The 15,503-nt window shown below is 39.5% G+C and overlaps 1 protein-coding gene across 3 annotated transcripts in view; it reads right to left on the bottom strand.

The window, feature by feature from the left end:
• Positions 1 to 411: 411 nt before the first annotated feature.
• The window catches only part of AKT1 (AKT serine/threonine kinase 1), a 161,177-nt gene continuing 146,085 nt past the window's right edge, over positions 412 to 15,503 (bottom strand). For all 3 annotated transcript variants that reach the window (XM_058162854.1, XM_058162853.1, XM_058162852.1), the window contains 4 exons: positions 15,252 to 15,466; positions 12,923 to 13,010; positions 5,884 to 5,986; positions 412 to 840 (listed from right to left, as the gene is read on the bottom strand). In XM_058162854.1, coding sequence (XP_058018837.1) covers positions 761 to 840; positions 5,884 to 5,986; positions 12,923 to 13,010; positions 15,252 to 15,466 — 486 coding nt within the window. In that variant the 3' untranslated portion in view covers positions 412 to 760. The remainder of the gene's footprint in view (positions 841 to 5,883; positions 5,987 to 12,922; positions 13,011 to 15,251; positions 15,467 to 15,503) is intronic.

Genomic DNA, 15,503 nt, shown 5'->3' with positions numbered 1-15,503 from the left:
CTAAAGTGTAACTTCCCAGAAACATGCTGGGACAAGAATGTAGTAAAACTAATGTGATGTCTTCAGCAGGACATTGTGTAATTTTGAAAACAGATCATTCAGCTCTGTTTGATATGTAACGTGTAGTAGCAGTTGTGCTAACATCATTTTCTTCTTCACTCTATCTCTCTGAAGTCTGACATGCCATTCCTATAAAAGGCTTCCTAGAATTGCCAGCAGATTTCTTGTGGCCTTGATGGCACAGAGTTTGTTCGTTTTTTGTGTTGCTGCTCTAATTATTGCACTATCTAAGTCTGCCTCTCATCCTAAATAAATCTAATTGTTCAGAGTGCAGCTTTTCTACTTACACATAATAAACAGTATGAAATAAATAAAAAACAGTTGTGTTTTTGTTTTGTTTTTTAAACGGCCAACGGCCAACGTTTGCTTTAGACTTTTTGAAAGAAAACTTTTGGTGCACATTCTTAAAAACCTAAAATGTCCTTTTGTCTCTCCAGAAGAAAAAGTTTTTTTTTTAATTTTTTATAATGCATTAAGAATGGTTTCTTATCTTCCTTCTCAAAATTGCAGAGATTCTGACTCAAAAAATCATCAGGATTGTTTTAAATACACAGCCTGTGAGGCTTCCTACAAATTCAACTAAACCGTAATACAAACATAGTTTGTAATTCATGTATCGTAGAGAGTTCTCTAGTGTCCATTGAAATTAAAGGTCCCCAGAATGCAGTCTGATTGGTTGACATTATGGACAAGTGAAACATTAAGCTGTTCCACTGGCGGAGTACGAGAACTGAGGGAAGTGTGGCCGCCGTTCGTTATCAACACAATCCATGCTGTCATCTGGAAACAGAATGAAAGTATGGTTAAAGCATTACTACTGAGGTATGGAAAGTACACTGTGCAATAAAGCGAGGTGAGGTAAACATTTTCAAGGCTAGGATACACTTGGAATTCTGAAAACAGATCTTGGGTGTACACACACACACACACACACACACACACACACACACACACACACCATGGGAGACTTGCCTGTTCACAAAATTACAGTCACGATGGCATGGTTACTCACAGAACATCCATTTACCAGAAAGTAAACCAGAGTGTTCTCAACCAATGCAATGGAACTCAAAGGCATTTTTCTTCCAAATGATTACAGTTCTAGAGTATGGCTATGGGTTTTGTACTTTATCAACTATTTATTTATTTTAAATGATTTTTTAAAAAGTCAAATTGGGAATCAGTATTTCCCCTCCCAATTTTGAACATGAACTAGCTGTTTATGCTCTAAGTCAGTGGTAGTCAACCTGGTCCCTACTGCCCACTAGTGGACGTTCCAGCTTTCATGGTGGGCGGTAGGGATTTTGTCTGATACTGAAGCATTTTCTTTTTTTTTAAATTTGACTTTTTAAAAAATTTTCATAGCATTATTTAAAAACATTTTCATTAGGTTTTCATAAAATTCCCCGTGACAATTTAAATTTCTGAAAATATACTATTTGTATCGCCCGCGCATAAGTTTAGTTCACGTTACGTAAGTGAAACTAAATGGCGCTATAGTGCGACTGCAAACAAAAGAGCCTCGTCCCAGAATAGCTCATGCATCTCCCCCCACACCACCCAGCTGTAACAGAGAAGCAGAGCTGGTAGCTGGTGCCCCCCCAAACCCAATCCATGATGCGTGAGAGGCATGCGCAGATGACGATACACGGTGGAACCGGTGGGTGGTTAGAAAATTTTACTACTAACAGAAATACAAAAGTGGGCGGTATAAAAAGGTTGACTACCCCTGCTCTTAAGTCATGGAAAACAGTGTCTGCATCCCACATCAAGCTATTATACCTCTGTTGCATTCATGTATTCTTTGTGTATTAGCAACAATGTGGTTTAAATTTGCTTTGCTGTTCCCCAAAAAAATTGCTAATGGCATAAGAATTCAGTGGATAGGAATCTCAGTGTTTATATTCTTAAATAAAAAGTCCTACACAAATAAACGTGCTTTTGGTTTTGATAACTGAATCAAACAAAGAATTTTTTTAGTTCATTAAGGATATAGAATTGTAGTGAAGTGGGCACTCAAATTGTAATGCCACTAATATTCTCAAAAGACTAATAACTGTTTCTTAGAAAGAGGATATTCATTTTTGTCTCAAGTTGAGTACAACAAGCATTCCCCTCACAAAACCACTTCTATTAATATTTTTTTTTATAAACAACCAAAGTTGATAGAGAGATCGGAAATAAATCTTTAACTCTTACCTTCAAGCTTTCAGCTGGTATTTGCACAAAGAAGGATTTCCAAGACATAGACTTGCCCAGAGATAACTTACGGTACATTCCAAGGCCCATCTAATCCCGAGAAGGGACTAGAAAAATGTAGCTAAGAATTGCATTAAATTTAATTTTTTTTCTGTGTCTGCTAGCTAATGTCTTGTCATTTTCAATATTTATGTTACGTGCAAATTGCATTTTATGAAAATTTTATATCACTTCTATTGCTTGGTAAAGAGTTCAGTAGTGTTATGTGATCTGCTTAAAGGGTTTTATCTAGTCTACAGTCCTTTATAGCTTTTTATGGTAGATTCTTTTAACATAACATAACATAACAACAGAGTTGGAAGGGACCTTGGAGGCCTTCTAGTCCAACCCCCTGCCTAGGCAGGAACCCTACACCATCTCAGTCAGATGGTTATCCAACATTTTCTTAAAAATTTCCAGTGTTGGAGCATTCACAACTTCTGCAGGCAAGTCGTTCCACTTATTAATTGTTCTAACTGTCAGGAAATTTCTCCTTAGTTCTAAGTTGCTTCTTTCTTTGATCAGTTTCCACCCATTGCTTCTTGTTCTACCCTCAGGTGCTTTGGAGAACAGCCCGACTCCCTCTTCTTTGTGGCAACCCCTGAGATATTGGAACACAGCTATCATGTCTCCCCTAGTCCTTCTTTTTATTAAACTAGACATACCCAGTTCCTGCAACCGTTCTTCATATGTTTTAGCCTCCAGTCCCCTAATCATCTTTGTTGCTCTTCTCTGCACTCTTTCTAGAGTCTCAACATCTTTTTTACATCGTGGAGACCAAAACTGGATGCAATATTCCAAGTGTGGCCTTACCAAGGCATTATAAAGTGGTACTAACACTTCACGTGATCTTGATTCTATCCCTCTGTTTATGCAGCCCAGAACTGTGTTGGCTTTTTTAGCAGCTGCTGCACACTGCTGGCTCATATCTAAATGGTTATCCACTAGGACTCCAAGATCCCTCTCACAGGTACTACTATTGAGCAAGGTACCACATATACGGTACCGGTGCATTTTGTTTTTTTGCCTAAATGTAGAACCTTACTTTTTTCACTGTTGAATTTCATTTTGTTAGATAGCGCCCAATGTTCAAGTCTGTCAAGATCTTTCTGTAACTTGAGCCTATCTTCTGGAGTGTTGGCTATTCCTGCCAGCTTGGTGTCATCTGCAAATTTGATGAGTTCCCCATCTATCCCCTCGTCCAAGTCATTGATGAAGATGTTGAAGAGTACTGGGCCTAAAACAGAGCCTTGGGGTACTCCACTGCATATTTCCCTCCATGTGGATGTAGTTCCGTTGAGGACTACACGTTGAGTGCGGTTGGTCAGCCAGTTACGAATCCATCTGGTGTTGGTGCTGTCTAACCCACATTTTTCTACTTTATCTAGTAGTAGGTTATGGTCTACTTTATCAAATGCTTTACTGAAGTCCAAGTAAATTATATCGACAGCATTCCTCTGGTCTACTAATTTTGTCATTTTATCAAAGAACGTGATAAGATTAATCTGGCATGATCTGTTTTTAATTTTAATTTTAATTCACAATCTGTGATTTGAACTCTATATTTATCTCGCCTGTCACTGAAAGCTTTACATTAACACTGACTAGGAATTTTTATTTTTTGTTTTCCTTTCTTTAGAAATAAAATTTAATTCTATTTATTCTTTGTGAGATTGATTCATCTATCAAAGGAAGGAGGTGATTTCCCTGGTCACAGCCTTTAATGCTAGGGTGACAGAATTTATTTAATTTTTACCAGGTGTTTTCTCTTTTATTTGTCAGTAAGATGCATAGGCTGTCGGAGCTCTCTGTATCATGAATGCTGGAGTTAAGGTAAAAGTAGATAGTTGCAGCTCAGGAACTAAAAACCTATTACATAAGGGGTGTCAAATCCACGGCCTGTGGGCCGGCTGCATCACATGTTGGCCATGCCCATGCCCGGTTTAGTGAAGGGGGAAAAAGTCGCAATATATCACATGATTTTTTTTTTCATTTTATTTACATTTATATACCGCCCTTCTCCGAAGACTCAGGGCGGCTTACATTGTGTAAGGCAATAGTCTCATTCTATTTGTATATTTATATACAAAGTCAACTTATTGCCCCCCCAACAATCTGGGTCCTCATTTTACCTACCTTATAAAGGATGGAAGGCTGAGTCAACCTTGGGCCTGGTGGGACTCGAGCCTGCAGTAATTGCAAGCAGCTGTGTTTAATAACAGGCTTCTTGCAGCCTGAGCCACATGATGATGCGAGTTTGACATTCCTATACTACATCAAGGCAGAAGACGGAGCTATAATATATAATCTAGAAGTTTTGGAAAAAGGACCCAAGAACTGCAAACTTTAACCAGGGGTGAAATGCTCCCGGATCGGACGGGATCACGTGATCCGGTAGCGATGGCGGCTGCTGGTTTGGAGGACAGGTAACAAAAATCCCTGGCCCCATCCCCCGGCCTCTGCTGAGCCACACCATCTGCAGAGGTGGTTTTTTTTTCCTTTTAAAAGCCGGTTTTGCTTCAGCCGAAACAGGCCTTTAAAAGTAAAAAACAGCAGAACCTTACTTGTACTCTTACTTGTAGAAAACATGTTTATGAAATAAATAAGAAAACTTATTTATTTATACAAGCGGGACTGGCCTGATTTTTAAATTCTAAATTTTAAATTTTTAATTTTTAATGGTAATTTTACTGGATATTTTATATGGTCAATTGGACGGTTTTAATTTCGGCCTTTTATTGAATAAGTTTTTTAATTGTTATTTTAATATGTATATTAACTGTTTTAAATGAAGGCTGTACACCGCCTTGAGTCCTTCGGGAGAAGGGCGGTATAGAAGTTTAATAAATAAATAAATAAATAAATAAATAAATAAATAAATAAATAAATAAATAATCAATTGCTGTCAGTATGGCTGTGACATTTTTGTATGGCATAATTTTTTATCCATTCAGAAAGGAATACTTAATATTAATTTTCTGTCATTTTCCAGAGAAATTAGGCAGAAAATGGTAATGCTGCTGACTGGTAAATCTAGTGAATTTTAGTCTGTGGAAATTCTCAGTCACCAGGTCATGGTTGCCCCAAAAGTGTCTTCTTCGAAAGGCAACTAGACTTTCTTAGATACGTCTTTTTTTTTTTTCTTTTGAAAAAGTATCTTTGGGGTAGTGAATTTTAGAATTTGTCAAAAAAAAAAAGGAGCCCACAAGCAGGCCTAGTTTAAAATGTTTTTAAGAAAAACTTCCAGTACTGCTTGATGCAAGCTCAGCTGCCACACTTAAGTCTTCTTGTAGTTCCACCTTCTGCCTTGATGTAGTAGGTTGGTAGTTGTTGCTGCCACTATCTAGTTACTTTTACCTTGACATCAGGATTCATTATACAAAGTTCTTCGAACTCTAAAGGCTCTTATTTTTTTTTAAAAAATGTGTTTTTTGAAAAGAAACAGTCAAAAACAACTTATGTCGTCAACGTTGGAGCATCTTGCCCAAAGCCATCATTTTCCAGAGTTTCAGGCAAGAATTTATTAAGCTTTCAGTTGAGCCATGTGTTCTGTTGTCCAACTAACACACTTTCAAGCAGTATTACCTTGATCAGGGGGGGTGATAGTGATCATCTGTGCTGTGAATTCTTCATCAAAATAGCGTGTATCTGTTTCAGACGTCACCTGGGGTTTAAATGGAGGTACCAGCTGTAAAAAGAAATAAAACCTGGAATTGAGTTATTAGAACAGAGAAATCTCAGCAACCCACCCCAGATAGCCAAGCCTGCGTTACTGAAATTTGGCAGTCAAATAACCAACTTTTGGCAGTAAAATATTTTTACATTCTTTTAAAAATGTAGGATAGGAATGGGAACGCTTCTATTCCAGCTTTAAGCCCCCTCAGATCTCTAATCCCATATCGCATGAACTCATCGATGCTTGAGCCAATTGAGCTTATTTTCTGGCTTTTAGTTAAATTTCAGATAATTTGTTACGAAAAAAATAATAATAGTTGTAGTAGTAATAATAATAATAATAGTAATAATAATAATATAAAGGAGAATAATGTAATTAAACAAAAAGCCAATTCTCTGTTTCTGTGCTAGTTGGCAAGTTTTGATCTCAACATTTCTTGAAAATGCTCACATTTTCTCTCTACAGACATGTATCCCAGTCTTTCTTCAGAGTCAGGCTGGAACACCCTAGGCTCTGGTTCCTATTCTGCCTGCCACTAGTGTTAAAATTTCATGTCCTGACATTTTTTGCTCATCATGGATCTAAATGATTAGTGCAAAATCCTTGCTGTGATTATTCTAGAAGGTAAAGGCTTCCCCTGCGTATGGAATGTTGTTACCTTCCCAGCGAAAGTGTTATCTATATTTATCTACCTCCATTTACATGCTTTTGAACTGCTAGTTGGCAAGAGCTGGTGCAAGTATCAGAAACTCACTCTATCACTTGTTACTTAGGTCTTTTTTTTTTTTAATTTGAATTTATATCCCGCCCTTCTCCGAAGACTCAGGGCAGCTTACACTGTGTTAAGCAATAGTCTTCATCCATTTGTATATTATATACAAAGTCAACTTTTATTGCCCCCAATAAAAGTTTTTTGAAGTTGAACTGCCAACCTTCCAGGTGACAAGCCCGGCTTCTTAATTCCTTAGCCACTGCGTCCTTTGTAATCAGATCCCAATTATGCTGTGAGTACATAAATTCAGAGCTGGCTGTCAACCATTGAGAACCCTAACCCTAAGGCATTTGGCGGTAAATAAAGGGTGAGATAAAAAGTGGAGACATGATCAACTAGTGTCGTGATGGCAAACCAATGGCATGCGTGCCAGAGGTGGCATACAATCGGAGAAGGGCGGGATATGGCATACAGTGCTGTCCCGGTGTTTGGAAGCCGTACGGGTCTGGATGGGGAGGAACAGGCTCAAGCTCAATCCCTCCAAGACGAAGTGGCTGTGGATGCCGGCACCCTGATTCAGTCAGCTGCAGCCGCGGCTGACTGTTGGTGGCGAGTTACTGGCCCCAAAGGAAAGGGTGCGCAACTTGGGTGTTCTCTTGGATGAATGGCTGTCGTTTGAAGATCATCTGACGGCCGTCTCCAGGAGGGCCTTTCACCAGGTTTGCCTGGTTTGCCAGTTGCGCCCCTTCCTTGATCGGGATGCCTTGTGCACAGTCACTCATGCTCTCGTTACCTCTCGCTTGGATTATTGTAATGCTCTCTACATGGGGCTCCCCTTGAGGTGCACTTGGAGGCTTCAGCTAGTCCAGAGTGCAACTGCGCGGGTGATAGAGGGAGCTCCACGTAGCTCCCATGTAACACCACTCCTGCGCAGACTGCACTGGCTGCCTGTGGTCTTTCGGGTGCACTTCAAGGTTCTGGTTACTACCTTTAAAGCGCTCCATGGCTTAGGGCTTGGGTACTTACGGGACCGCCTACTGTTACCTTATGCCTCCCACTGACCCGGAAGCTCACACAGAGAGGGACTTCTCAGGGTGCCGTCTGCCAAACAATGTCGGCTGGCGGCCCCCAGGGGAAGATCCTTCTCTGTGGGAACTCCTACCCTCTGGAACAAACTTCCCCCTGGTTTGCGCCAAATATCTGACCTTCGGACCTTCCGCCGCGAACTGAAAACACATTTATTTATTCGCGCGGGGCTGGCTTAAATTTTGTTGGTTTTAAATTTATATTATGAATTTTAATAGGTTTTTAGAATTTTAAACATTTTTTAAAGTTTTAGGCCAATTGTTTAATAAGTTTTTAAACTCTTCTTTTAATTGTATATTGTATTGTTTGTTTTATTTTGGCTGTACACCGCCCTGAGTCCTTCGGGAGAAGGGCGGTATAGAAATCTAATAAATAATAATAATAATAATAATAATAATAATAATAATAATAATAATAATAATAATAATAATAATAATACAATGCCCTCTCTGATGGCACACAAGCCGTCGCCCCAGTTCAGCTCCGCTCTGCTGTGCATGTGCCTTCCACCAACCAGTTGGTCTTTGGGCCTTTGCTGTGCATGTGCCGGGGGGGGGGGGCAGGGCGCATACAGGGGGACACCACGCATTGCATTTTGGGGGTTCAGGTGCACGTGGGCACGTTTGCGTGTGCATGCATGCCAGTGGTGGAATTCAATTTTTTTTACTACTGGTTCTATGGGCGTGGCTTGGTGGGTGTGGTGTGGCATGGTGGGTGTGGCAGGGGAAGGATACTACAAAATCTCCATTCCGACCCCACTCCAGGGGAAGGATACTGCAAAGCCCCCATTCCCTCCCCACTCCTGGGGGAAGGATATTGCAAAATCTCCATTCCCACCCCACTCTGGGGCCAGCCAGAGGTGGTATTTGCCGGTTCTCCGAACTACTCACTACTCACAACTATACACAGGGGTGAATAGCACCCCTGCCGCACGCACTTTGGGCACTCGGTAAGGAAAAGGTTAGCCATCACTGAACTAGTGCATGATACTCATTAGTGTGCAAAAGTAGAACAAGAGCTTCCCTATTTTTATCTTGTCTGATTTTTCTGCTAAAAAATTTATAGGGTTATTTGAGAACTTGATGGGGTCTCATGGAAGCCTAAAAGGGAGGGGAACGTAACCAAGAGGTGTATATAGCCATTTCTGGGGGGTTCCAGCAGAGGTACTGTTGTATACTGTATATCTACGTGTATATACTGTATGCTGTATATCATGTATACTGCACAAGTCAAAAAGAGGGCTGTGAAAATATTTACAGACCCCTCACATCCTGGACATAAACTGTTTCAACTCCTACCCTCAAAACGATGCTATAGAGCACTGCACACCAGAACAACTAGACACAGGAACAGTTTTTCCCCGAATGCCATCACTCTGCTAAACAAATAATTCCTTCAACACTGTCAAACTATTTACTAAATCTGCAATACTATTAATCTTCTCATCATTCCCACCACCCAGCTTCTTCCACTTATGACTTATGACTGTAACTTTGTTGCTTGTATCTTTACGGTTTATATTGATATTGTTTCCTGATTGCTTATTTGTACCCTATGACTATCATTAAGTGTACCTTATGATTCTTGATGAACGTATCTTTTCTTTTATGTACACTGAAAGCATATGCACCAAGACAAATTCCTTGTGTGTCCAATTACACTTGGCCAATAAAAATTCTATTCTGTTCTGTTCTGTTCTATTCTGTTCTATTCTATTCTATTCTTCTCCAGTAAAAAACCAGTCACTGTCATTTTGTGGATTAGGGGTTCTGGGATTTTTTTAAAAAACAGGTTCAGCAGCTTGAAAATACTTGAAAACCCCATGTTAAGTCATCTTGTAATGCTAATAGAGAGACAGAGCACAGCAGGTTGGGAACCGTGATTAGATTATATATATACATGGCAGTGTCAAATGATTTTCTGTGAAGAAGTAAGTATTACATGCATGGGTAGGATGAGATGTTACCTCTGATAATAGTTGGTTATAAAAATATAAAAAAGAAATACTTTATTTTGCAAAGCAGATCTTGGTATTTTATTTTTTGCCATTATGCAAAAGGATACTTAGAATATTATCACAAGTATTTATGATAGGAAAAAGTAAAACAAAATTATATATATCCAGGAGGCACGCACTCATCCTTTTCAAGTATCTCTGTTGACCTTTATACCTACCAGCTACCAACTTTCTTCCAGAAGTTTAAGGTCTAAGAGGCAAAACCTAAATATTGCATTGTTTTAGTTCAATATCCTTTTTCTATCTTTAAAAAAAAAGTGCTGTTGAATTTTGCACCAGAAGTATGTTAACACATACATTTACCAGATTTACTTGAATAAAGTACGCTTTAATCAAGGAATTTGAAAAGATGGATAATACTTTCTTAACTGATAGGCTGAACGGTTAATGATCTGGCAGCATCGGGCAATGGGTGGTTTGGCTGTCATTGTGCTGTGTTTTTCTCTAAGGAATGGGAAACCAAAACTCTGTGACAGTAGTCCTTTTAGCTCTATGGCAGGGGTGTCCAAACTTGGTCCCTTTAAGACTTGTGGACTTCAACTCCCAGAGTCCCTCAGCCAGCAAAGCTGGCTGAGGAACTCTGGGAGTTGAAGTCCACAAGTCTTAAAGGGACCAAGTTTGGACACCCCTGCTCTATGACTTTACCAGTTTAGCAGCAGGCTGGAACAGCCAAAGTGCAGAGACTGCACTGGTCTTATTGCTTCCCAAACAGGGCAAACAGGGATCTGAAGTCAGACTCTCTTGCCGACCAAAAAGAAAGGAAGGGAGGGCAACAAAATCCCAGTGACTCAGCACCTTCCATGACTTGGCTCTGCTGGGCTTTTTAAAAACCCGTTACTCATCCTGCATTGTAACAGTATGGGGCAGAGCAGAAGAAGCTGAAGAAGAAAGCCTAGAATGATCCTGCAACCAGACCGGCCTCAGGCCTTCTGCAGAGCCATGACTGGCAGATTTATTCCTGCCAGCTGGACATAACAGACAGAACAGCAAAGCCAGCATCCTTCTTCAGTGAGTCACAGTAGTTGCAATGGTGGCAGTGTAGTTTGGTGGCACAGACAACAAATGCTACACTCAAGAATCAGTGGATAGCATTTTAATTCTCCAGTGGAAAAAGGTTCAGACTTTTCAAAACTGTCTTTTTTTTTTTAAAGCATTTAATGGTGTGGAAACTCAGAGTCCAGTTTCATTGGTGCAGGATAGAAGGTTAAGGATATAAACAAATTTAGCCTTTCATTCTCAAATTAAAATCAACCATCCTCCACTGTAGGATTTGCCCTCAGCCTGCAATTTGGGAATTGCTAGCTCTTTCAGAAGCTTCAAAGTAGAAGAATAGTACGTATTGCAGCTGGTTTATTTTTTAAATAATTGCTTTGATGCCCTGAACTGCTTTGAATGCTGACAGCATGTTGTACAATACTAGAAATATCCACAGTTTATTTTTTTAAAAAGCATTATGTAGAGGAAGTCAAACATCTTGAAGACCAAGTTACAAAAAGGATTTAGAGGCAGCAGTACATTAAAAAAGATAAAGTGAGAATACTATTAGCTTTATAAAGCAAGAAACTATTTTTTTCTTTTGATGTTTCAGTGGATGCATTTTTTGTCTTGAACCACCTCCAATACTTTTTATATTTATAAAAATCCTGGATATATTCTCCCATGGAGAACTGGAGATGTAGAATCTATATTCATAATAGGTTACCTGCAAACTGAATATATAATCATTAAAACCTTGATTCCAATACAGAGAATACATTAACTACAAGGTAGGAGAACAATGCCTGCTAAAGAAAATGAGTCTTTTATATACATAATATGATTAGCATTTTGGGGCTTATACCTGCAGGGAAATCCAAATATTGAGGGGAAAATGACAGTCCAAAATAGTCCTAGCAGCAATGTGATTAATGTTGCTATTTAGATACTTGGGGGGGGGGATATAGTTCAGATGGGAGGTCTATATAAAAATGCACAGAATTGGCATGAACTTGGAATGCCAATCCTCTTTCTCCAATACAATTAGAGTAAGAAGAAAATAGTAACCCAAGATATAAAGACAACAGGTTTCAGTTATATATATATATTCAAACCACAAAACAAAGCTGAGGTTTTCAAAGATGTCTTGGGGCATTAACTGAAATGCATGCTAATCAGAGAGCATGGCTAGCTCTTTTCTCGTCTTCATTTTTCTCTTTCAAGTTCCACTGCCAGAATGGAGGGAATAGTGGAGAAAAGAATGTGAACCTCAGAGGAAGTTTATGAACTTAAAAGGAGAAAAGTGGAAGCACGTTGCCAAGAACTGGTAAATTTAACTACAAGCATCTTTTTCATCTTAATGCATTAGACTCTTTTAATTAACCCGAATGACAATATGCTTGGAAGTGTTCATGCTGACCTCAACATTCAATAAATGATTAATGAAAAAATAAGCTCCAAGGGCCCTGCATCAAAACCTTTAGTGCCCGAGCCAAAAAATCCATCTCAATCAGCAAAAAGTTGGTGCAGTTTAATGCAGTAGCTAGGATCATTTATGTGTAGTGCCACTAAGAGGCAGCAGAGAGCTACTCTAGGAAGGATATTAGTTGTGCAGAAAGAAAGAAAGAAAGAGAGAGAGAAGAAGCCTGGACTTCTGGGACAGAATAACTCTTGCAATGCAACGTTTGCAAATATGGGGAACAAGTTGGGGCCTTGAAATTCTAACTTGTTGATGGGAACCTTCCGCAAACTGAGCTGCATTCAGGAAAATTAAAAAAAAGACTGCAATAGAAGAAGAGCTGAAAGAAGCATAGAAGGAAAATGACCGTTTTGGATAGTTTTGTAAGCTGCTTAAATTCTTTTTGTTAATTGAAGTGGCATAATACCCACATATAATCAATCAACTCTGCATTATGTACAGATATACAAAGTACATATCTAAGATTACCTAATCTTTACCATGTCACTTTAGGTATATAACATTTCAAGATGCAACAAAAAGTTTAAGTTTTATGTGCAAGATAATTTTTTTAAAACGGTGGGGAAAAATTAGGAATGAGAAGGGACCCATCTTCTCAAACTGCAGCATGCTAACTGACACAGAATTTTAAAGTCTTTAACACAATCTAAAAAATTCCATCTTAAAAACTGTAAATACCTTTTTTTCATATACATCCTGCCAAACAATGCCAGAAAAAAATTTGTGCTGCATAATCTCCTTTGCATCATCTGGTCCACCACCTAACCTGTTGGGGGAGGGGGGAGGGGGGGAGGGAAATCACCAACATTAATACGGTGCATTTATTTTAAATTCATTTGCTCTGAAGTGTTTCTAATAGCATATTTTCATTCACAATAAAAATACAACTTTGCTAAGAATTAATGAAGAAATGCAAGTTCTAACAAGCCTTTTTTTTTTTTTTTTTTTTACTTTTTAGGAGCTTCCTGGAAGTGGAACACATGCTACTAAAATTTAAAGCAAACCACAATGAAGTCATGTAAACGACCAAAACACTCGAAGAGCTACCCAGGGATTATCAGGCTTTTAAAAAACCATTCTTCCCATATCACTGCCTTGCTGCCCCACTCACTGTGGCCTACAATCACCCCTCAAGATACAGAAAATTTGTTTTTATATCTATTGTGGTCCGCCAGAGCCTGTGGAACTGGCAGCAGAGTCGGACAGTGAGGAGGCTGGGGAGGAACATAGGCCAGTCCTGGAGTCTGGTGAAGGCTCGGATGAGGGCCATCTGCGAGTTATGTGCAGATTCCGGAACCTCCAGAGTCAGACATCAGAGAGGCAGAGGAACAGAGGGAGCCTGTTCCTAGTGCCAGAAGGCAAGAACAGTTAAAACAAAAGAGACGACTCGGGAGTAAGGTTTGGAGATGATTGGCCCCTCCCATAAGACATAAAGGAAGAGCAATGGCACGTGGGCCTTTGCAGGAAGCAACGTTGTGGATGGTGTTGGTTTGTACTTTGAAGCTCCATTTTTGACTTTGTGTTTCCATGTGGCCTTGCCAAGATAATCGCCAATTAGATCTCTGACAGCGTGTCAAAGAAGATAAAGGTGGGTGTTTACCAGCCTTATCCAAAGGACTGCGGCAGACCTCTGTTGGACTATTTATAAGCTCTTGGTGATTCAGCACCTGCTGTGAATGAAAGGAATTCACAGCCGTTAAAATAAAAAAAAAGGGAGGGGGTTGGGACTAATTGTGTGCTTTTTACTATATCAGGAAACCTAGGTCAGAACAACATCAAGGAGAAAGACTTGAGACATCCTTTCCTGTTTATTCTCCAGGGATAATGAAGAGTATTCACAGCAATTGTTTCTTTAGAAGGCAGCTATGTCCCAAACATAATTAAGAAACAGCACTGAAACAAAAGCAAACACTGTATTTGAAATGATACACATAGTGATCTTATGGGAAAAAGCATCTTCATTTGCTCTAAGAGTTTCTATTTCCCCACTTACCTATACAATAGAGTTTCTCAAATACGTATGCATCTATTGATACACTACTAAAACTCTCATGGCGTTTATCTGTTTGAACCCACATTTTAGCACAAACACTGCATTATACTGCAACACTTTCTGAATCATGGTACCTAAAATCTGTAAAAATCTTATTCCTATGAAACTGAAATTTCCACTATATTCAATCCAGTTTTATTTGTAAAGTTATAGCAATAGCACTTAGACTTATATACTGCTTCACAGTGCTTTACAGCCCTCTATAAACGGTTTACAGAGTCAGCCTCTTGCCTCCAACAATCTGGGTCCTCATTTTACCCACCTCGGAAGGATGGAAGGCTGAGTCAACCTTGAGCCAGTGAGTTTTGAACTGCCGAACTGCTGGCAGCTGGTGATCAGAAGAAGTACCCTGAAGTACTGCACTCTAACCACTGTGCCACTTCGGCTCTGTATGGCCACTTTGGCCACTGCAGTGTCCCTGTGGTCAGGTGATCATGATTTCTGATGCTCCCTGTCAGCTTCCACAGCAGAGTCAACGGGGAAATTGGAAGAAAGTCAGAAGTCACTTCTGCTCCTGCTGCTATTTTGCCTACCCATGGTCATTTTGTTTATGTAAGTTTTATTCCTAAAGCTTGCTTGCCATTATAAATATTTTTCTATTTATGATATATGCTCTTCTTAAGATGTTCATGGGACCATCCAACATTGGGATAAAAATAAATATGGTCAGCCTAAAATTTAATGTTTATTCTAGTCATATCAAATTGCACTAGCTTTCTCTTAAGGGATGCCCTAGTGCTGTGCGTGCTTGCGTGTGTGTTTGTGTGTGGAGACTATATGTTTGAAACTTTATAAGGGGACATAAAACAGCTAAATGATAACAAAGAACACACATAACAGACTTGGATATACTGAGAAATCAAAATCACAATGAATGGAATAATGCAAAACATACAGAAGACACCTGACTGGTCATTCTGGGAAGCATTCAGGTCAAATGCATTAAACCTTCACCTTTGCTTTGGATCCTTCTTCAGCAAACCTGACAGAAGAGACTTTGCTTCGGGTGACAACGTACGTGGAAACCTAATCTCTTCCATTAGGATGAGCTCAAAGAGTTTCTCGTGGTCCTGATTATAGAAGGGAAGACGTCCACACATCATTTCATACATGACAACTCCTAAGCCCCACCAATCCACTGCACGGCCATAGTCATTATCCTCCAGCACCTGTAGACAATGGCAAGAATTCTAGATAAATGGCAAG

This window comes from Ahaetulla prasina, chromosome 1 (genome assembly GCF_028640845.1).
Source record: "Ahaetulla prasina isolate Xishuangbanna chromosome 1, ASM2864084v1, whole genome shotgun sequence".
Classification (NCBI taxonomy): Eukaryota; Metazoa; Chordata; class Lepidosauria; order Squamata; family Colubridae; genus Ahaetulla; species Ahaetulla prasina.
This window is presented reverse-complemented; position numbering and strand designations above follow the sequence as displayed.